This window comes from Phacochoerus africanus, chromosome 15, assembly GCF_016906955.1.
Source record: "Phacochoerus africanus isolate WHEZ1 chromosome 15, ROS_Pafr_v1, whole genome shotgun sequence".
Taxonomy (NCBI): Eukaryota; Metazoa; Chordata; class Mammalia; order Artiodactyla; family Suidae; genus Phacochoerus; species Phacochoerus africanus.
Window position 1 is genome coordinate 31,364,947 of NC_062558.1, and position 21,557 is coordinate 31,386,503.

The 21,557-nt window shown below is 42.1% G+C and overlaps 1 protein-coding gene across 2 annotated transcripts in view; it reads left to right on the forward strand.

Moving 5' to 3' along the window:
• The first annotated feature begins 1,392 nt into the window (after positions 1 to 1,392).
• The window catches only part of ANAPC5 (anaphase promoting complex subunit 5), a 47,508-nt gene continuing 27,343 nt past the window's right edge, over positions 1,393 to 21,557 (forward strand). For both annotated transcript variants that reach the window (XR_007132190.1, XM_047760611.1), the window contains exons 1-6: positions 1,393 to 1,713; positions 4,321 to 4,400; positions 4,864 to 4,973; positions 6,106 to 6,298; positions 17,302 to 17,368; positions 20,260 to 20,361. Coding sequence is in view for 1 of the 2 variants with exons in the window: in XM_047760611.1 (XP_047616567.1) it covers positions 1,507 to 1,713; positions 4,321 to 4,400; positions 4,864 to 4,973; positions 6,106 to 6,298; positions 17,302 to 17,368; positions 20,260 to 20,361 (759 nt within the window). In the remaining variant the exon portion in view is untranslated. The remainder of the gene's footprint in view (positions 1,714 to 4,320; positions 4,401 to 4,863; positions 4,974 to 6,105; positions 6,299 to 17,301; positions 17,369 to 20,259; positions 20,362 to 21,557) is intronic.

A 21,557-nucleotide genomic window follows, 5' to 3' on the forward strand; every position in this document is an offset into this window, starting at 1 on the left:
TCCCTGGCCTGGGAACTTCTGCCTGCTGCAGGCACAGCCAAACAAAACAAACTCCCCCCAAACCAACCCTCACCCCCCCGAAAACCAAATAATTGTATTTGGTAAAATGTACAGAGCTATATGTCTAAAACATATGTAACCGTATGTCTAAAATCCATAGAGCTTTCAAGATATGGAAGTTAGGTCCTGCATTCCAAGCTATCAATGATTTCTTTTCTGGCACAGCTATTTACCCTATGTGCGTCTGCCTTCTTTTGTATTTTCTTTGTGAACTAAAATCACATAATCATTCATCATTCATTAAACTAATAGCAATTGAGATAATAAAAACCAGGCACTATGAACAGTGAGTGCGTGTGCAGCCAAAGTTGAAGAGTGGGTGTTTTTCTTTCAAGGGACTTGCAGATTAGTACAGAAGGTAAATCATTATTAGTACTGAAGGTAAATCATTATTAGTGTTTCAGGCTGTAGAGAAATGTCTTGGTAAAGGTATACAAAAGTGGGAGTTGTGAAAAATCGGATTGAGAAGTTCCCCTCATGGCTCAATGGTTAAGGAACCTGGCTAGTATCCATGAGGACCTGGGTTCCATCCCTGGCCTTGCTCAGTGGGTTAAGGATCTGGCATTATCCTGAGCTGTGGTGTAGGTAGCAGAAGTGGCTCAGATCTCACCTTGCTGTGGCTGTGATGTAGGCCTGCAGCTACAGCTCCAACTGGACCCCTAGCCTGTGAACCTCCATATGCCTCGTGACTGCGGCCCTAAAAACACCAAAAAAGAAAAAAAATCGGGTTAAAAACATTTGTCTAGGGATTGATTTTGATTTTGAATGCCAGAATGTAATATTAAATAGGAAACAGAGATTCAGCTTTTGGAAGTGATGTTATTTTTGTAATTAAGTAAAGTATACATGGCTACTTGCAATCTGACCTGGCTGTCTGCAAATAACATTTGTGAAATATTGAGGGAGAAAAAATGTTTATTCACGCATTTAAAAAGACCTAAATGAGACTTCCAAACTTTGCATTTAAAAATTAACATAACGAATTAAAAACAAATTTTAAAGATGCAAGTTTAATTTTGTTGCTTTTAAACGCAATCATTTTTAATTCAATTTCAATTATTTTCAAATTAAATGAACAAACGGGGCACTCCTACTGGCCTTTCACACCTTGCTCGAAAGCGTCGACTCTCTTCCACTAGGCGCCAGTACAAGTAGACCCGGAACCTGCTCTCCTTCGGCAAGAGTTTTTCTGTAGGGACTCAGTCTTTAGCTGCACCGCCTTTGCTCCACCCTTCACAGTACCTCTGGACATTTTGATTGGCTGTAGCTACCCTCGTGCTCTGTCCTGGTTGCTCTAATTGGCTAACGACGTGCCATGAGCGCAAGGATGACAGTTTCCTCGGATACGGCGCGGGCTGGCGGAGGCGTAGGGCGGGTTGAAGAGCGTCCTGAACAGGAGCTTGGCTGTGGCGCGCGACCGGACTCTTGTTCTTTTCCGGGGGTGCCATGGCCAGCGTCCACGAGAGTCTCTACTTCAACCCCATGATGACCAATGGGGTAGTGCACGCCAACGTGTTCGGTATCAAGGACTGGGTAACGCCGTATAAGATCGCGGTGCTGGTGCTGCTGAACGAGATGGGCCGCACGGGCGAGGGCGCCGTCAGCCTCATGGAGCGGCGGAGACTCAATCAGCTCCTCCTGCCGCTGCTGCAGGTGAGGCGCTCCTGCTCATTCAGCAAACTCTTACTATGCACCTGCTCTGTGCCAGACATTTCCTTGGGCCTGGACACTCTCTCTGCCCTGTTGGACTGCGAAAAAATATAGTTAATACCGCCAGCAAGCACTTAATGTGTGCTTACGATGGGCCAGGCGCTGTACATGCATTTATTTTTTGCAGGTCTATATCTTGCTCCAGCATTTATTAGCTGAGTGACTGGGGAAAGTGTTATTTTCTCAGATCGTCTGTCTTCTGTAGAATGAGACTACATGTAGGCCTGGGTGTTGGAAACAGCTATAAGCTCTGCCCTAGAGGTCTGTAATAAGTGATAATAATGACATAAATGTAACAGCTAACATTGATTGAACACCTTATATGTTTTAGTTGATTTTGCAGACTGAGGAGATAGCTCCACCACTTACAGGCTGTGCAGCTTGGGCAAGTTTCATAACCTTTTTGGGTCTTTGCTTTCTCTCTGTAAAGTGGAAACAATAATAGAAACTGTCATGTGATGGTTATATTAAGTTAGGAGATCCAGGAGAACATTTCATAGTAAATGGCACGTAAATGCTCAATCAGTTTTAGCTAGTTTCGTTTTAATCTTGTAGGAGTAGGACATGTAGTTTATATCATGTGGTTTTTCCATTTTTTGTGTGTGATTACATGAGTGATGTCTCTTTCCCCTACTAGACTGTAAACCTCCATGAGGGCATTACTTCTTCCTGTTTTTGTTCACCCTTGTATCCCCAAAGCCTGGTACAGTATAGTTTATAAAGGGCTTATTTTAAATCAGTCACCTTTTTTCGGAGGGGAGAAAAGAAGGGGTACTAAGGACACAGGTTAAGGGGTACTAAGGACACAGTTAAATAAAAGAAATGAGGGTCTCTATTATTTTCTGCTTCCAGGCCTGTCTACATTACCCTTATTATAAGTGCGTTTTCGGAGTTTCCATTGTGACTCAGTGGAAACAAACCCGACCAGTATCCATGAAGATGCAGGTGCTATCTGTAGCCTTCTTCAACCTACACCACAGATCGTGGTAGCACTGGATACTTGACCCACTGAGCAAGGCCAGGGATCGAGCCTTTGTCCTTATGGATACTAGTCGGGTTCATTTCCACTGTGCCACAATGGGAACTCCCACTCACTCAACTATTTATTAAGCAGCAGATGAGGATAGATCTTTCTAGACTTTTTTTCTGTATGTTTGTGTATATAGATAGGTAGATGCATATGATTATAAGTATACATGTATCCTTTCAATTTTTCTTTTTTTTTGGTCTTTACGTATTTATTTATTTTTGGCTTTTTAGGTCCTCACTTGCGGCATAGGGAGGTTCCCAGGCTAGGGGTCCAATCAGAGCTGTAGCCTCTGGCTTACGCCACGGCCACAGCAACGTCAGATATGAGCCAGTCTGCGACATATACCACAGCTCACGGCAATGCCGGATCCTTAACCCACTGAGCAAGGCCAGGGATCGAACCTGCAATCTCATGGTTCCTAGTCGGATTCATTAACCACTGCGCCACGACGGGAACTCCTACCTCATCCTTTTTAATGGCTGTGTTATAGTCCAAAGTAATAAAAGAAACATGATCTAACTCATACTTTTAATTAATATTAAAATTTATAAATTAAAATAAACTATATTGATGAACTTACAGGTTCTTTTTAGTTTTTCTTCATTTCAAACAATACATGCCAAACATACCTTCCCCAGGAGTGGGATTGCTCGGTTATCCACATCTAAAATTGGCAGCTTACTCTCCAAAAAATATTCAGTGTTTAGTTTTAAACCTCAGCTAGGTTTTAATCTCCTTGATAGCTGAGGTTGCATATTCTGTCTCTAACAGTACCTTTTACAAGCTTGGACACATAGTATGACTGCTTATCCTGCAATGTTTGGGGAAGGATCAGATGCGATTTATGTTTATGAAAAATAGGATGCCTGTATTTATATAATCTCCAGGCTACAACACACTTTGAATTATTTTAAATCTTTGCCACTAACAAGAGAGGTTATTATTATCTTCATCTTATTGATGAAGGAAGCTAGGGCTCAGAGAGGCTACAACTTTGCCATGATTATAAAACTAAGAAGGAAAGGAGTTTCCGTTTTGACTCAGTGGGTTAAGAACCCAACTAGTATCCATGAGGACGCAGGTTTAATCTCTGGCCTCCATCAGTGAGTTAAGGATCTGGTGTTGCCACAGCTGAGGTGTAGGTCGAGGATGCGGCTCTGATCTGCAGTTCTGATTAGACCCCTAGCCTGGGAGCTTCCATATGCCATGGATGTAGCCCTAAAAAGAAAAAAAAAAAAAAGGAAGGAAGGAATAGGGTGGGTGTGGGGCGGGAAAGGGGCTCTTAGACTACAGGTTCTATGCTTTTTTTCCATTTTAAGTCTTTCCTCTGACTAAAAGAGAATGCTATGCAAATGTGAAAGCATTTTATGCAGATAGGTTTTTTTTCCCTTCCTGATTTGAGATTTCATGTGTGAAATGATTCTTAAAGCAGAGAGCTTGATAAGTGAATTCATGTTTGCAGCTGTTTATTAATCTCAGCTCTTAAAATTTTTTCTGAAACCTTTCTCTCCTTTACCCAGGGCCCAGATATCACATTGTCTAAGCTTTATAAGTTAATTGAAGAATCTTGTCCTCAGCTGGCAAATTCAGTACAGATCAGGTAAGTGTCGTTTTCTTCTGCATATATGAAAAGGTGTCAGAGTAGATGAAAATCAGAAAAAGGCACATGGTGATTAATTTCTTTAAAAAAGATACCTTTATTATTCTAGGTTGTTTTCCTAAGTACCTTTATTTGATTTTTTTTCCAAAAGTGGATAACATTAAACATACTGCTTCAAAATTTATTCTGTATGAATGTACCTTGTTCGTTTTAATTGTTGCAGAGATTTTAATTTTTATTGCCTGATATGTTATTTCAAGAAATTGTATAATCAAGACGACATCAGTAATGATACTTTTCAGAATATGGGCATGACATTATGGATTATCAAATTTGTTTTATGTGCCACCATTTGATATGAATCTCTGAATTGTTTTTCAAATAGATTTATTTTAGGTAATTGTGGAATATGAAATGTGTCAAAGGGCCTTCCTAAAACACGCATCTCACTTTTCTTACTCAGAATCAAACTGATGGCCGAAGGCGAATTGAAGGATATGGAACAATTTTTTGATGACCTTTCAGATTCTTTTTCTGGAACTGAACCAGAGGTTCACAAAACGAGTGTAGTAGGTATGAAATTCTTCTAAGGAGAGCAGAGAATATTTTCACAGAAATGAGCAGCTCTCTGAATCACGTCTATCATTACTCTGCTATATCTGAACACAGTGGGGATGTTGGACATGTTTTTGTTTGTATTCATTGCCTTGCCATTTTGATCTACATTCAAATAGTTGTCTTGTGGAAAAGCATCTTCTCTTTTGTATGCTCTTGTCACAGTGTTAGCCTGGTTGTGGGGTCTTTTAGGGCTTCTCAGCTCTTTCTGACATGTTCTGGTCACTTGTCTCTATTTTATGACTAAGTCAAGGTTACTAAGTAAACTTTTATGAAGAGAGGTAAAGTGAGAGTATATTCTTGATACAGCAGAAATCATCATAGCACTGTAAATCAACTGTACTCAAATACAATTTTTAAGAAATGGTATAGTTTATAAGGCAAGGGCATGCATGAAGTTTCTTGAGGCTTTTGTTAACTTTATAACCTTTTTTCATTTTTTTTTTTTTTGGAGGTCCCCAGGCTAGGTAGGGGTTGAATCAGAGCTGCAGCTGCTGGCCTACACCACAGCCACAGCAGGACGGGATTCAAACTGTGTCTGCGACCTACACTACAGCTCATGGCAATGCCAGATCCTTAACCCACTGAATGAAATCTGGGATCCAACCCTCATCCTCATAGATGCCAGTCAGGTTCTTAACCCGCTGAGCCATGATAAGAGTCTGTAGCTATTTTGTTCCTGGTAGCTTTTATGTTATTAACTGTCAGTTATCTATTGATCTGCCATGTGCCAGGCTCTGGACTTTAAGAGAGACAGGCACCTTGGTCTTAATGGAGATTACATTCTAGTGGTTGTGGGAGGAGGGGCAGGCAGATGGTAAAGAGTAAACAAATAAGACAACTTCAGTAGTTATAATAGTCTTGAAAACATATATTAGGTGGAGAAAGAGTAGAGTCGGGGTGGAAGGACTGAGCCTTTCATATAAAGAGAAAATCAGTTTTATAAATGGTGGTGAAAGGACATTCTGGGCACAGGGAACAGCACCCGCAAATGTCTTTTTCTGATTATTTTGAAGGAAGAATGGCAACTAATAGTCATGGACTCTGTACCAAATTAATGCCGACACCTCGTCTATGTCTTCTCTTCTAGGTTTGTTTCTGCGTCACATGATCTTGGCCTACAGTAAGCTCTCTTTCAGTCAAGTGTTTAAACTGTACACTGCCCTTCAACAGTACTTCCAGAATGGTGAGAAAAAGACGGTGGAGGATGCTGATATGGAACTGGCCAGCAGAGAGGAGGGTGAAAGAAAAATGGAAAAAGAAGAACTTGACGTATCTATAAGGTAACTGGGGTTTTTCTGGCAGGGGTCACTTCCCTGTGAAGTGGCAGCATTACAGGAGCAGTAAGTTCTTACCACCCAGAGTTCATGTGCTGGCTGTCATCTTCCTGTCCCTCCAGACCCAGGAAGTTGACCCTAACGGGCTGCATCAGTAGGCTCCTTCCCCTCTGACTTCTTCTTCTTCTTCTTCTTTTTTTTTTTTCTGTCTCTTGTCTTTTTAGGGTCACACCCATGGCATGTGGAGGTTCCCAGGCTAGGGGTTGAATCGGAGCTGTAGCTGCTGGCCTACACCACAGCCACAGCAATGCAAGATCTGAGCTGGGTCTGTGACCTGTGCCACAGTTCAGGGCAACGCCAAATCCTTAACCCACTGGGTGATGTCAGGGATCGAACCTGTGTCCTCATGGATACTAGTTGGGCTTGTTACCGCTAAGCCACAATGGGAACTTCCTCTTTTTTTTTAATTAAATAATTTTTTTTAAGTTTTTTAAGTTTATTGAGGTATGCTCAACATAAAATAAACTGCACATATTTAAAGTGACAAATATATAATTAATGAAACCATCAGCACAATCAGAATAATAATAAACCCATCATGCTAAAAAATTTCCTCTTGCCCCTTGGTAATCTTTTTTTTTTTTTTGTCTTTTCTAGGGCTGCTTTCCATGGCATATAGAGGTTCCCAGGCTAGGGGTCTAATCCGAGCTGTAGCCACCAGCCTATGCCAGAGCCACAGCAATGTGGGATCCGAGCTGCATCTGTGACCTACACCACAGCTCATGGTAACGCGGGATCCTTAACCCACTGAGCAAGGCCAGGGATTGAACCTGCAACCTCATGGTTCCTAGTTGGATTCGTTAACCACTGCGCCACAACGGGAACTCCGGTAATCCATTCTTTATAGCTCTCCCCACAACCCCCTGCCCCATCTCCAGGCGACCATGGATCTGCTTTCTATCTCTATATATTATTTTACATTTTCCAAAAATTTTTTTGTTAATGTCCTTGTGTCTGTTTTAATAGGGAAGTAGTAGCAGATATTAGAAACAAGGTAATAAAGGTTCACAGCTGGGCCCAAAGTATTTTCTTTTGGAATTTTCTAGAACTTAGTAGCAAACTAGATGCAAGGCCAGGAAGCACATCTCTGAGAGTCAGCTTGATGCCATGGCAATGAGGCAGTGCATGTTATAGTTTCTCGAGTCCTCCAAGCTGAGGTCTGCCTCACAGTGCCTGGCCTGCTCTCCCCTGACTTCTCACCTCGCTTGTGCCCTCTCACCATTCAGATCTCAGCCCCCATGTCCTCATGCAGGCCTTCGCTGACCACATATCTGAACTAACTCCATCATAAATACTTCCAGCTTTTTTACTTCCTTCATAGCTCTCCTCACTGAAGAACCTTTATTTACTTACTCGTTTATGTCTGCCCTTGCTCCTCCTCAAGAGCTAAGACCCTTCTCTGTTGTATTTCACCTTATGTTACTTAGTGCTTGGCTTGGAATGTCTGTGAACAGGTGTTGGATGAGTGAATGCAGACAATCAGAACACGTAGTCCATCGCCCACACTGGTAACCTGCGCCATTAAACCCTTTGTATTCACTTCCTTCCCTTCACTGGCTCATGTCTCCTCTTCTCCAGCTCTTCCTGGGATCACCTCCTAAATAGACTACTTGTGTTTGGAGGGAAAAACGTGTATGCGTGTGTATGTGTTTCCTATTTCCTGATCTCAAGGAGCCCACAGTCTTGTGAGGAAGACTGACGGGGCGGCAGATCACTACGAGTAACAGTGTGCTCAGAGCTGTGTGAGAAGTTGGGCCCTCCTGCTCTAAGTAGGCTGGCTCACCCCCTTGTGGGCTGGGGGGTGACTGTGTGTAGCCAGAGAATATTTCCCTGCAGTTCCTATGGGCGGCCTTTGTACGGTTATATGATTTGTTCAACACATACTGGAGCACGAAGACTATTGTACCAGTAAGTGCCGCCCCAAACTCACTCAGACTTGCTCACAAATGCTTCCCATTTAGTGGAAACCCTTGTAGGGTTGAGTCTGGCTCTGGAGTCAGACCCTTGGTTTTGAATTCCGGCTCCTCCACTTACTCCTTTGAGACCTTGGGCAAGTCACTCTCTGCCTCAGTTTTCTTCTTTTGGCTGCATTCATGGCATATGGAAGTTCCCAGGCCAGGAATGGAACCTATACCACAGCAACAACCTGAGCTGCTGCAGTGACAATGCCTGATCCTTAACCTTAGTGTCACAAGAGGACTCCTGCCTCAATTTTCTTATCTGCAAAATGGGACTCATGTCACCTCCTGAAAAGGTTGTTGTGAGAATTAAACGATACGTCTATATGAAGTGTTTAGAACTATGCCTGGTATTAGTAAGCATTGGACAAGTATTCCCTGTTCTCCAATTTCTCTTTTGTTACAGTCCCCTAATGAAGGCTGCTAGGAAACAATGTAATTTTTGTCCTTGCTACTATATATGCTTAAAGTAGCAGAATGTCAATTCTTCAGAAATGTTAAAATTCAGACTTTTCTTATTTAGGTTTGTCTTTCTCCTAAATTAATCTAGTTTGACTAGGTCTAACTGCATCACTTTGTTTTTATCCTATTCTAAGAATTCATTTGTGTGTAATACAGTGTGTCTACTGTTAAGTTGTATGGTTTCAGAAAATAATATGCATTTAGTAAACTGAATTCCATCACTGAAATAAAAGAAAATATTATTTAAATGTTATTCTTATTAAGTGTTATAATTCTTTGTCCAAAAGGAAATGATTTCATTGCAAGATTTTTACAATTCCATAATATATATTTATATTCATTTCTTGTTTATTTTCATCACTTTAAGTATATTGTGCCACTCCCTTCTGGCCTGCAGAGTTTCTGTTGAAAAATCTGCCGATAACCTTATCAGGGTTGCCTTGTATGTTATTTGTTTCTTTTCCCTAGCTTCTTTCAGTATTTTCTCATTGTCTTTAATTTTGGTCAGTTTGATTAATATGTGTCTTGGATGTTCCTCCTTGGGTTTATTTTGTATGGTACTCGTTGTGCTTCCTGGATTTGAGTGTGTGGTTCCTTTCCCATGTTAGGGAATTTTTTGGCTATTATCTCTTCAAATAATTTTTCTGTCCCCTTTGCTCTCTCTTCTCCTTCTGGCACCCCTATAATACGGATGTTGGTGCATTTAGTGTTGTCCCAGAGTTCTCTTAGACTGTCTTCATTTCTTTTCAATATTTTTTCTCTTTTCTGTTCCACATCAGTGATTTCCACTAATCTTTCCTCTACTTCGCTTATTCATTCTTCTGCCTCCTGTATTCTGATGTTGGTTGCTTCTAACGAATTTTTTATTTCGGTTATTGTATTTTGCATCTCTGCTTGCTTAAGTTTTAAATCTTGTATTTCTTTGCTCAATGTTTGCCATAAATTATCAGTCTTTGCCTCCAGTTTATTTCCAATATCTTGCATCATCTTCACTATCCACAGTCTAAAGTCTGTTTCCTGGAGGCTCAGAATCTCCAGATCACTTAGCTGTTTTTCTGGGGTTTTTTCTTTCTCCCTTATCTGAGTTATAGTTCTCTGCCTTCTCATTTTTATAGGTTTTTGGTGTGGTCTTCTTTTTGCAGACAATAGAGTTATAGCCTCTCATACGTCTGATGTCTGCCCCCCTTGTGGTTGAAGTTGGTATGAGGGGTTTGCTGTTGGCTTCCTGATGGGAGGGACTGGTGCCTGCCCACTGGTTGGTGGGGCTGATTCTTATCCCTCTGGTGGGTGGGGCTTTGTCTTTGGGTGAGATTTGAGGTGGCTGTGTGCCTGGGTCGTCTTTAGGCAGCCTGTTTACTGAGGGGTAGGGCTCACCTGGATTATTAATCCCACCTGGATTATTGTTTGGCCTGGGACTTCTCAGCGCTGATGGGTGGGGCCGTATTTTCCCAAAATGGCCACATCTAGAGGAACACACGCTGCTGAATATTCCCGAGACCTTTGCTTCCCATGTCCTTCCCCCACAATGAGCCACAGTCAGCTCCTTTTTTCCCAGGAAATCCTCCAAGTACTGCAGTCAGGTCTGACCCAGATTCCTATGGAGCTTCTCCTTTGCCCTGGGACCCAGTGCACCTGAAAGCCTGTATGCGGCTTTCAAGAATGGGGCTCTGTTTCCCCCAGTCTCGTGGAGCCCCTGTGCACAAGCCCCACTGGCCTTCAATGCAAGGTGCTCTGAGGGCTCTTTCTCCCAGTGCCAGATTCCAGGTGTGGGGACCTGACGTGGGACTCAGAACTTTCACTCCTGTAGGTGAGTCTCTGTGAAACAGTTACTTTCCAGTCTGTGGGCTGCCCACCTGGCAGGTATGGGCTTGCTTATATTGTGTAATCACCCCTCCTGCCGTCTTAATGTGGTCTCCTCTTTGTCTTTTGGAGTAGGATATCTTTTTTTAAAGTTTCCAGTTCCTTTGGCTGAAGGTTGTTCAGCATTTGGTTCTTGTTTCTTTTAACAAGGAAGGTTTCATTCTTTTCTGTGTTCTTTTCTAATGTTTTATTGCATTATGAGAAGCTTCTCATAACCTTTCATTCCCTGCCTTCCTCCCTCCCTCCCTTCTTCCCTTCCTTTCTCTTTTTAGTTATTAGAATGTTTTTAGATCTCTTTTGTTCAGGGAAATTATTTTTCTTGCCCTAGAAATTTGTATTAAAGTAAGAAAGGCCAAAGTAATATTGGATAGCTTGAAGATCTCCCATCCTATGATGAAATTATTTCGGTTTGAAAATAGGGACCCACCTGTTAATTTAGAAGGGAGAGAATAAATATTTAGTGAACAAATATTTATTAGCTGTTTTTAAAAAATCCAATTACAGGAGTTCCCAGTAGTGCAGTGGGTTAAGGATCCAGTGTTGTCACTCCTGTGCCTAGGGTTTGATCCCCGGTCCGAGAACTTCCTCATGCTGCAGGCGAGGCCCCCCCCCCCCAAAAAAAATCCTGTTATGTAAGAAAGTGCAGACTGAAATTTAGCCTCAGCTTTTCATTTATTCGTTGTTGCTCTGGTGCAGCATTTGTTGCCTGCAACAAGAGAGGGGGCTTATAGTGTTACACTCCACCAGTTTGTAGGGGAGGCTCCAGGTCTGAAAGCTGTTGGTGCTACACTTTCTCTCTGCTTCTAAGGACCTAACAAAAGTAGAAATTCTCTGGCAGTTCTTCACTTGTCAGTGATGTAATGTAAATCTCCCAAGTTCATTAATTTATTCAGTGAGTACTTATTCAGTACTTCTGGTGAACCAGGTGCTATGTTAGGAGCTGTGCTGTCAGCAAACAGGAGAAAGTCCCTGTCCTCATGAGGTTATGTGGAGAGCATCAGGTAATAGAGAAATAACTAAATAAGGAATGTGATTTCAGAAAGAGTCAGTGCCAGAAAGGAATGACCAGGATGCAAGGATGCAGGGTAATTGGGTGCTGTGAGGGAAGGGCCCTTTAAGACCGGGAGCCAGGCGACCAAGAAGCCAGCCCTGAGAAGAGTCATCAGAGTGTGTGGCAGGCTATCAGCTCCCAAGACTGGACAAGCTGATGTGCTGGAGGGACTGAAGGAGGACAGTGTGGCTGGGGCATATGAGCTGGAGAAGAGGAGCTGGGTCACCCCTCTGGTCACACACCTTGGAAGGGTTTTGGTCCTCGTGGCCTCCTAGGGTGTTGAGTAACTGTTCCCTGTCTCATCCCATCCCCTGCCTTTGTTCCATCACTACCTTGCTCAGCAATCTACAGAGCTTCACAGAGTCTCCCAGCCTGGTGTCTGAGGCCTTCCGCAGTTGACCTTTTTGAGATTAATTTCCCTTTCTTACCTTGGATCCTTTATCCTAGGCAAGCACCTCTGTCCCTCTAACAGGCTTGGTGTTTTCCCATTCCTTTTTTTTTTTTTTTTTTGGTCTTTTTAGGGCTGAACTCGCAGCATATGGAGGTTCCCAGTCTAGGCGTCCAGTCGGAGCTGTAGCTGCTGGCCTACCCCATAGCCATAGCCACACCAGATCCAAGCCCCATCTACAACCTACACCACAACTCAGGGCAACGCAGGATCCTTAACCCACTGAATGAGGCCAGGGATGGAACCTGCATCCTCATGGATACTAGTCAAATTTGTTTCCACTGAGCCACCAAAGGAACTCCTGTTTTCCCATTCTGCATCTTTCATTTTCCTTTCCTGGAATGCCTTCTTCCTTCCTCATCCTTTCCTCCACTCCTCTCTAGCTTTCAGGCTCCTCACCACTCCAGCAGGAGTAATTTATCCCTTTTCTAAGTGCAGAGATCATATTCATACTTGGTGTTTGTTGTTTACTGTCATCTTTACACACGGGCTGCCCTTAGCCTTCACCAAGACTCTAGGTCCATTAACACACTATTTTCTTCAGGAACCTAGACTTGGGTCCCCCACACCCTGCCACCACCCAACTTTGTTGATTTTTTTTTGGCCATGCCCATAGCATGTGAATGTTTCTGGGCCAGGGATTGAACCCAAATCCCTGACAGCACTGGACCCTTAACCCACTGCACCGCAGGAGAGCTCCTTTTTTTTTTTTTTTTTTTTAAAGATTGTTTAATAATAATAACAACAAAATATGTATATTTTAAAAATTTCAATTACAGTGGGCAAGTTAAGCCCTTTAGAGGAGTATCCAGGGTCCTTTTTCGAATCTCATGAATGCCATATACTGTCATCACGTTAAAAATGCTTATTTTGCATGTAGTTTTACAAGGTTCATGAATGCCTTAAAGCCCATCCATAGACCCAGGTTAAATGCCTTTGATCTATGGAGCACTTGTAAGTCTAAAATTCTTTCTCAATTGTTAAGTGGATTCATAAACAAGGTATATTTGAGTCCTTTTCCTATATAAGTAGCCATCTTCCTAAATTGAATACTTCTGTGGCTTTTTTAGGACCGCATCCTCAGCATATGGAGGTTCCCAGGCTAGGGGTTGAATCAGAGCTGTAGCTGCTGGCCTATACCACAGCCACAGCAATTCAGAATCAGAGCTGTATCTGTGACCTACATCACAGCTCACGGGCAACGCCAGATCCTTAACCCACTGAGGGAGGCCGGGGATTAACCCACTTCCTCATGGATACTAGTTGGATTTGTTTTCACTGCACCATAATGGGAACTCTTGTGGCTCTTTAAGAGTTACTTGCTCTGGCATGTATTTGAGGCCTTGAGGAAGCAAAGGAGGAACCAGTAAAAGGATGGTTTGGCCATGGTATCTTTACTTGCTCTTCCCAAGCTTGTTCACTTTGGCCACTGTTCCCACCATGGAAGCCAGAGCCAATTTTTTTTTTTTTTTACTGGTTTATGTATGTATTTATTTTTATTTATTTTTCTGCTGTACAGCATGGGGACCAAGTTACACATACATGTATACATACTTTTTCCTCCCATTGTTGTGTTGTGATGTAAGTATCTAGACAGTTCTCAATGCTACACAGCAGGATCTCATTGTAAATCCATTCCAAGAGCAATAGTTTGCATCCATTAACCCTAAGCTCCCGATCCCTCCCACTCCCCCCTCTCCCCCCGGGCAGCCAAAAGTCTATTCTCCAAGTCTATGATTTTCTTTTCTGTAGAAACGTTCATTTGTGCTGTATATTAGATTCCAGTTATAAGTGATATCATATGGTATTTGTCTTTCTCTTTCTGACTTATTTCACTCAGTATGAGAGTCTCTAGTACCATTCATGTTGCTGCAAATGGCATTATGTCATTCTTTTTTATGTCTGAGTAGTATTCCATTGTGTATATATACCACGTCTTCCTAATCCAGTTGTCTGTTGATGGACATTTGGGTTGTTTTCCATGTCTTGGCTATTGTGAATAGTGCTGCAATGAACATACGGGTGCATGTGTCTTTTTTAAGGAAAGCTTTGTCCAGATGTATGCCCAAGAGTGAGATTGCTGGGTCATATGGTAGTTCTATGTATAGATTTCTAAGGTATCTCCATACTGTTCTCCATAGTGGTTGTACCAGCTTGCATTCCCACCAACAGTGCAGGAGGGTTCCCTTTTCTCCACACCCCCTCCAGCGTTTGTTATTTGTGGACTTATTAATGATGGTCAGTCTGACTGGTGTGAGGTGTTATCTTATGGTAGTTTTGATTTGCATTTCTCTAAGAATCAGGGATGTTGAGCATTTTTTCATGTGCTTGTTGGCCATCTGTGTATCTTCCTTGGAGAATGGTCTATTCAGGTCTTTTGCCCATTTTTCAATTGGGTGGTTGGCTTTTTTGCTGTTGAGTTGTATAAGTTGCTTGGATATCCTAGAGATTAAGCCCTTGTCCATTGCATTGTTTGAAACTATTTTCTCCCATTCTGTAAGTTGTCTTTTGGTTTTCTTTTTGCTTTCCTTTGCTGTGCAAAAGCTTTTCAGTATGATTAGGTCCCATTGGTTTATTTTTGCTCTTATTTCTGTTGCTTTGGGAGACTGACCTGAGAAAATATTCATGAGGTTGATGTCAGAGAGTGTTTTGCCTCTGTTCTCTTCCAGGAGTTTGATGGTGGCCAGAGCCAAATTTGATCTTCGTTTATAATAAATGTGTTTGCCTTCTTTTGCAGCAGTTTCGCTTTGCATGATTCTGGTTTTCTCTTTCTCTTTTTATTAATCTTATTGTTCTTGAGTCCTTTCTTATAGGCTACCTCAACTCTTTTTGGGGAAAGGGTTAAAGTAAATAAAGCATTTGGTAACACTGAGCATCATGGACCTTAGAGGAGGAGGGTGGGACCAGGCATGGTGTGTCCCATTTCATTCAGAGTCTCACCTGTCTCAAGCCCTTTTGTGTACAGCCGTATTCATTTCAAGCCTTGGGCTTCCTTACTTTGAGGGCTATGGTAAGAGAAAAGGGCTTCTTATTACCCAGGCACTTTTCCATTTGAGAACTTGGCCCGTGAATTTTTTTTCCATTTCCCTCTAGGTCACTGTTGTCTCACTGATTTCTTTGATGCCGGGGCGGGGCTGGTCCTTGGCAGCTCTACTACTTGCAGAATCTGATATGCTGCCTCGTACCAGAAATGAAAGCAGGAGTTCCTGTCATGGCTCAGTGGTTAATGAATCCGACTAGGAACCATGAGGTTGCGGGTTCGAGCCCTGGCCTTGCTCGGTGGGTTAAGGATCTGGCATTGCCGTGAGCAGTGGTGTAGATTGCAGACGTGGCTCAGATCCCGCGTTGCTGTGGCTCTGGTTTAGGCCGGCGGCTACAGCTCCGATTGGACCCCTAGCCTGGGAACCTCCATAGGCACAGGAGTGGCCCAAGAAATGGCAAAAAGACAAAAAATGAAAAAATTAAAAAAAAAAAAAACGAAAGCGAGAGAATATTAGAGCAGCTCTTCCCAAAGTGTTTCCTATGGAATACTAGGGCTTCTTGAGAGATGTGAGGAAAAGATTCTTTGTTCAGTTGAGTTTGGTATATGGTACATTAAACAAAAGTGAATGAAATGTCTCTCTGTTAGATTTCTGTAATGTGTGTCATGAATCCCCAAGGAAGAGAGCATACAACTTTCCCCAAGTGTTTTAACCTCAGAAGCATTTTTTTTTCCTTCTAGAATACTCATTTACATATTGTTTGCATGCAACAGCATGAGAACTACTGTATTAGAGTGCTTATAAAAATATTATTGATGAATAAATGTTGATTTTTATACTTATTGTCATCCTACGTAGAGAAGCCACTGCTTCAGAGTCATGTGGCAAAAGGGTATTATTCATCCTTTGCTCTTTAAATAAGACTATTTTATATTGTATAAACATAGATTTCTTAAATCTATATTTATAGGAGTATATGTCTTGTTTAGTCTATGTAATCTGAACTTCTAGGCAAACGGCTATTTCTTAAATGAGGCTTCTTTTTCTTGTTTTTTTTTTTTTTTTGGTTTTTTGGCTGAGCCTCCGGCATGCAAAAATTCCTGAGCCAAGGATCCATCCTGAGCCACGACAGTGACAACACTGAATCCTTTACTGCTAGGTTACCAGGGAACTTCTCTTTTTCTTGAATAGAACACCATTTTGTATGTGTATTGAGGAGTTAGAAACTCTTTCTTCATTCATTTCCCAATGTGCCTGGGCATGGACTGGCTGTTCACATGCAAATGCAAGTAAGAACAGCCAAGTGTGGCAGTGCTAGATGTTGTGATAAGTATCTCTGGAAGGCAGTGGGAGCTCAAATGAGAGATGTCAGGAGAGATTCTTGCAGGATATGGCACTTGAAGTATTCTGAATGCCAGATGGTGCCACAGTTCAACAGTGGATGGAAAAATAGGCTCTGTAAGTTGAGGAAGCAGGGGAAGGGGAGCCAGGACTGGCAGTTTGGCATGATAGCAGATTGTAAGGAGTTCACCATGGCTGGGGTGTAGGTGAGAAAGCAAAGGTGGAGGAGAGGGGTAGGACTGCTCAGGAAGCATTGCACCTGCCCTGCTGAGACTTTATTCTGGAAGGTGATGGGGTACCACAGAAGGGCTTTAAATCAGGGATAACAGACTAGGCATTTTAGATCATGCTGAGGGCTGTGTAGAGTTGAGACCTATATCTGTCTGTAATTGTGTGGACTTTGGTAGGTCATTCGCATCACTTTTTAAGTATGTCTTTTTTTTTTTCTTTTTGTCTTTTTGCTATTTCTTTGGGCCGCTCCCTCGGCATATGGAGGTTCCCAGGATAGGGGTCGAATCAGAGATGTAGCTGCCGGCCTACGCCAGAGCCACAGCAACGCGGGATCCCAGCCGCGTCTGCAACCTACACCACAGCTCACGGCAACGCCGGATCGTCAACCCACTGAGCAAGGGCAGGGACCGAACCCGCAACCTCATGGTTCCTAGTCGGATTCGTTAACCACTGTGCCACGACAGGAACTCCTAAGTATGTCTTTTCTAATTCCTAAGAAGAGAGAATTTATTTTAAGAGTTTTTAATCTCTTATGATAAAAAATTGATTTGACTTTGTAAGCATTACCATTTATACTATTGTGCAATTCTTTATTATTTTTGTTTTATTTTTTCCAGAGAGGAGGAGGTATCTTGCAGTGGGCCTCTGTCCCAAAAACAAGCAGAATTTTTTCTTTCTCAACAGGTATGTTGGTTCTGTAATTTGTCCTGAACTCTTTTTAATCCGGTGACATTATATGTTATGATATATGTTTGTTACGTGAGTAGGTTTATTTGTGAAGAGGCATTATCTCTTATTCCTGGACCTTTTTTTTCTCCACTAAATGCAGTTATAGTTCTGTGTCTCTTCTCATTTTGTGTGTGATTTTATTTCTCTATTAGAGTCGTAATGCAGATTCATTTAGTAATGGTGTGTGGCCAGCACAGCCCCAAAATGTGATTTAGAAGACTTACTTCCCTTTTCCCAACATTTTATCATGGACATTTTCAAACAGAAGTAAAAATCGAAAAGCAGGAGTTCCCGTCGTGGCGCAGTGGTTAACGAATCCGACTAGGAACCATGAGGTTGCGGGTTCGGTCCCTGCCCTTGCTCAGTGGGTTAATGATCCGGTGTTGCCGTGAGCTGTGGTGTAGGTTGCAGACGAGGCTCGGATCCCGCGTTGCTGTGGCTCTGGCGTAGGCCGGTGGCTACAGCTCCGATTCAACCCCTAGCCTGGGAACCTCCATATGCCGCGGGAGTGGCCCAAGAAATAGCAACAATAACAACAACAACAATAACAACAACAAAAGACAAAAAAAAAAAAGGAAAAGCACTGTACAGTGAATATCTAGATATTCACTGCCTATCATCTAGATACTGCAATTAATATTTTCTTCCATTTATCATATATCTACTTGTCTAGCTACCACTTCATCTTATTGTTTGACATATTTCAGGTTGCACACATTAGTCCTCTTTACTCCAAACTCTTCTGGTGGTTTTTTTTTTTTACTTTTTTTTTTTTTTTTTTTAGGGTCACACCCACAGCTTTTGGAAGTTCCCAGGCTAGGGCTTGAATCTGAGCTGCAGCTGCTGGCCTGTGACAGCCATGGCAACACTGGATCTGAGCTGTGTCTGCTACCTACATCACAGCTCATGGAAATGCTGGATCCTTGACCCGCTGAGTGAGGCCAGGGATCAAACCCACATACTCATGGATACTGGTTGGGATCTTAACCTGCTGAGCCACAATGGAAACTTAAGTTTCTCGTGTTTTTGAACCATATTCTTTCATTTTTTTTTCTTTCTCCGTTTTTTCCCCCATTTATTTATTTATTTATTTATGTTTTGTCTTTTTGCCATTTCTTGGGCCGCTCCCTCGGCACATGGAGGTTCCCCAGCTAGGGGTCCAATTGGAGCTGTAGCCACCGGCCTATGCCAGAGCCACAGCAACGCGGGATTCGAGCTGCGTCTGCAACCTACACCACAGCTCACGGCAACACCGGATTGTTAACCCACTGAGCAAGGGCAAGGATCGAACCCACAACCTCATGGTTCCTAGTCGGATTCGTTAACCACTGCGCCATGACGGGAACTCCATCTCTTTCTTTCTTTCTTTCTGTAACACAAGCTGAATATTTTTCTTCCATGTTATTTTTACCATAGAATTTTGATTTTTTTGCTCTACTTTCCTACTTTTCCCTAATTTTTTAAATGAATTTTCTTTCTTTAGAAAGATGTAATGTTTAGATCTAGCTGCAGGTGATAGAATCACCCCTGTAGATGAATTTTAAGCAGGTTAGAAAAACCCGTCTAGACAATTGGTTCACTGTAGAGGAGAAAATACAGCTGGATCCTCACCTCATTTTTGCACCTCAGTACTTTACAGGTGGATTAAAAGCTTAAATGTAGACATTTAAAGTTATAATTAGACTAGAAGGAACTGTATATTAACCTTTAACTGATCTCTGGGTGGGGAAAGACTTTCTGAACATAAAAGCTGTGGAAGAAAAGATGTAGGAGAAGATCATTTGACTTTTCAGCATAAAATTAAAAACGTCTGCATGTCAGTACGTGTTCTAACAAAATTAACAGTCAGATGACAAAATGGGGGAAAGGATTTGCAATACATACTACAAAGGGTTAATACTTTTGCTTTAAAAATTGTATTTTCAAAGACCATTTGATGATGAGACAAAGTTTATAATATGTTATTAAATGAAAAGAACAAGTAATAAAATGATATAGTCACCTTTTCTTAAAAGGGCGTGTACACATGCATATGTGTAAACACATACATAAATATATGTATACACACACGGAAAAAAGACTGGCATAAAATACATTGGCATAAAAAATAGTGTTACTTCTGGGTGGAAAAATTACAGATGGTTTTTGTTTTTCTTCTGTGTGCTTTTCTGTATTTTTGGAATCTCCTCTAATAGTAATTAATTAAAATGGAACTAGAAATTACTTACAAATCAAAATTTGTCTAGGTAAAACTGAAGAGTCTATAACCCAGTTACATACTAATAATTAATTTATAAATAGTTTTTCCACATATTTTATACAACTGTTGCTGGTACCATCCATATGAATCGAATAACCAGGAGCAGGGCAAGTGTGTGCCTTTAGGCCCTTTGCTGGGCTGAAGATATACACTTCCTGCCTTGAAGGCACTTAGAGTCTAGGAGTGCGTATGTGTGTGTGTGTGTGTATATGTGTGTATGCGTGTGTGTATGTGCTTGCATGTTTGCACTTTTAATTTAATTTGATAAGTACTGCCCAAGAGTTAGTGCAGGGGCTTATGGGACCATGTAGGTGTTTATAGGGCTTTACCTAGTTTAGAAGGTGATAGACGCAGGTGGCTGAAGTCTAAATTGGGCCCTGAAGGCTGAGCAGGAGTTTGCATAGAAGAGTAAGCGGATGGGGACAGTGGTTGGGGGGCTTAGAATTCCAGAAAGAGAAAACAGTGTTCTACATGGTCAAGAGGAGAGTGTAGGTGCAGAAAAGAAAGTCATCAGATGATGCCATTTAGTATGCATTTCCCTGCGTTTATTGGCCATTTCTAATATGTTGTCCTTTTAAAATTTCAGGCTTCTTTGCTAAAGAATGATGAGACCAAAGCCCTCACTCCAGCTTCTTTGCAGAAAGAATTGAACAACTTGTTGAAATTTAATCCTGATTTTGCTGAAGCGGTGAGTCTTTCCTAAAATTTATTGGCCAGTTGGACAGCAGGGACTAGACTGCTCTTCCTTTTGAGTTGTCATGCAAATGGGGATTCGTCCTTTGACCCAGATTCTTGGAAAGAAATCAAGTTATTGGCAAGAAAACAGTTCAGCCTAAGTTGCAAAACTTTCCCTCCCACCCTCATTCCTGGGCCAGTAGGGATTTCTTTAGACTATTGGTATTCTTTTTCACTCATCTATCTGATGTTTTGATGTGTGGCCTAGAGATGATAGACTAGACTGGTTAAAAAAAAAATTTTTTTAATTATAGTTGATTTACAGTGTTGTGCCAATTTCTGCTGTATAGCAAAGTGACCCAGTCATATGTATATATACATTTCTTTTCCTGTATTACCTTCCAGCATGGTCTGTCTCAAGAGATTGGATATGGTTCCCTGTCCAAATTTTCTTTTTTAACTTGAGGCCTAAAAATTATTTTCTTTTCTCCTTTTTTGGTCAAGTTTTTTTTTTTTTTTCTGTCTTTTTGCTATTTCTTGGGCCGCCCCTGCGGCATATGGAGGTTCCCAGGCCAGGGGTTGAATCGGAGCTGTAGCCACTGGCCTACGCCAGAGCCACAGCAACTCGGGATCCGAGCCGCGTCTGCAACCTACACCACAGCTCACGGCAACGCCGGATTGTTAACCCACTGAGCAAGGGCAGGGACCGAACCCGCAACCTCATGGTTCCTAGTCGGATTCGTTAACCACTGCGCCACGACGGGAACTCCCTTTTTTTTAAATTTTTTTTTTATTTTTTTTAAGTTAAAATAATTCCATTCCTTGTTGGATTTTTAACCTGAGAACTTTCTTTTTTCTTTTTCTTTTTTTTTGTCTTTTTGCCATTTCTAGGGCCACTCCCGCGGCATATGGAGGTTCCCAGGCTAGGGGTTTAATCAGAGCTGTAGCTGCCAGCCTACGCCAGAGCCACCGCAATGCGGGATCCGAGCCATGTCTGCGACCCACACCACAGCTCACGGCAACGCCGGATCGTTAACCCACTGAGCAAGGGCAGGGACCGAACCCGCAACCTCATGGTTCCTAGTCGGATTCGTTAACTACTGCGCCACAACGGGGACTCCAGAACTTTCTTAATAGTACCTGGATTAGCCATCTAATTTTATCCACATATAGAAATATATTTGCTTTGCTCCTCGGTAACTGGGATCT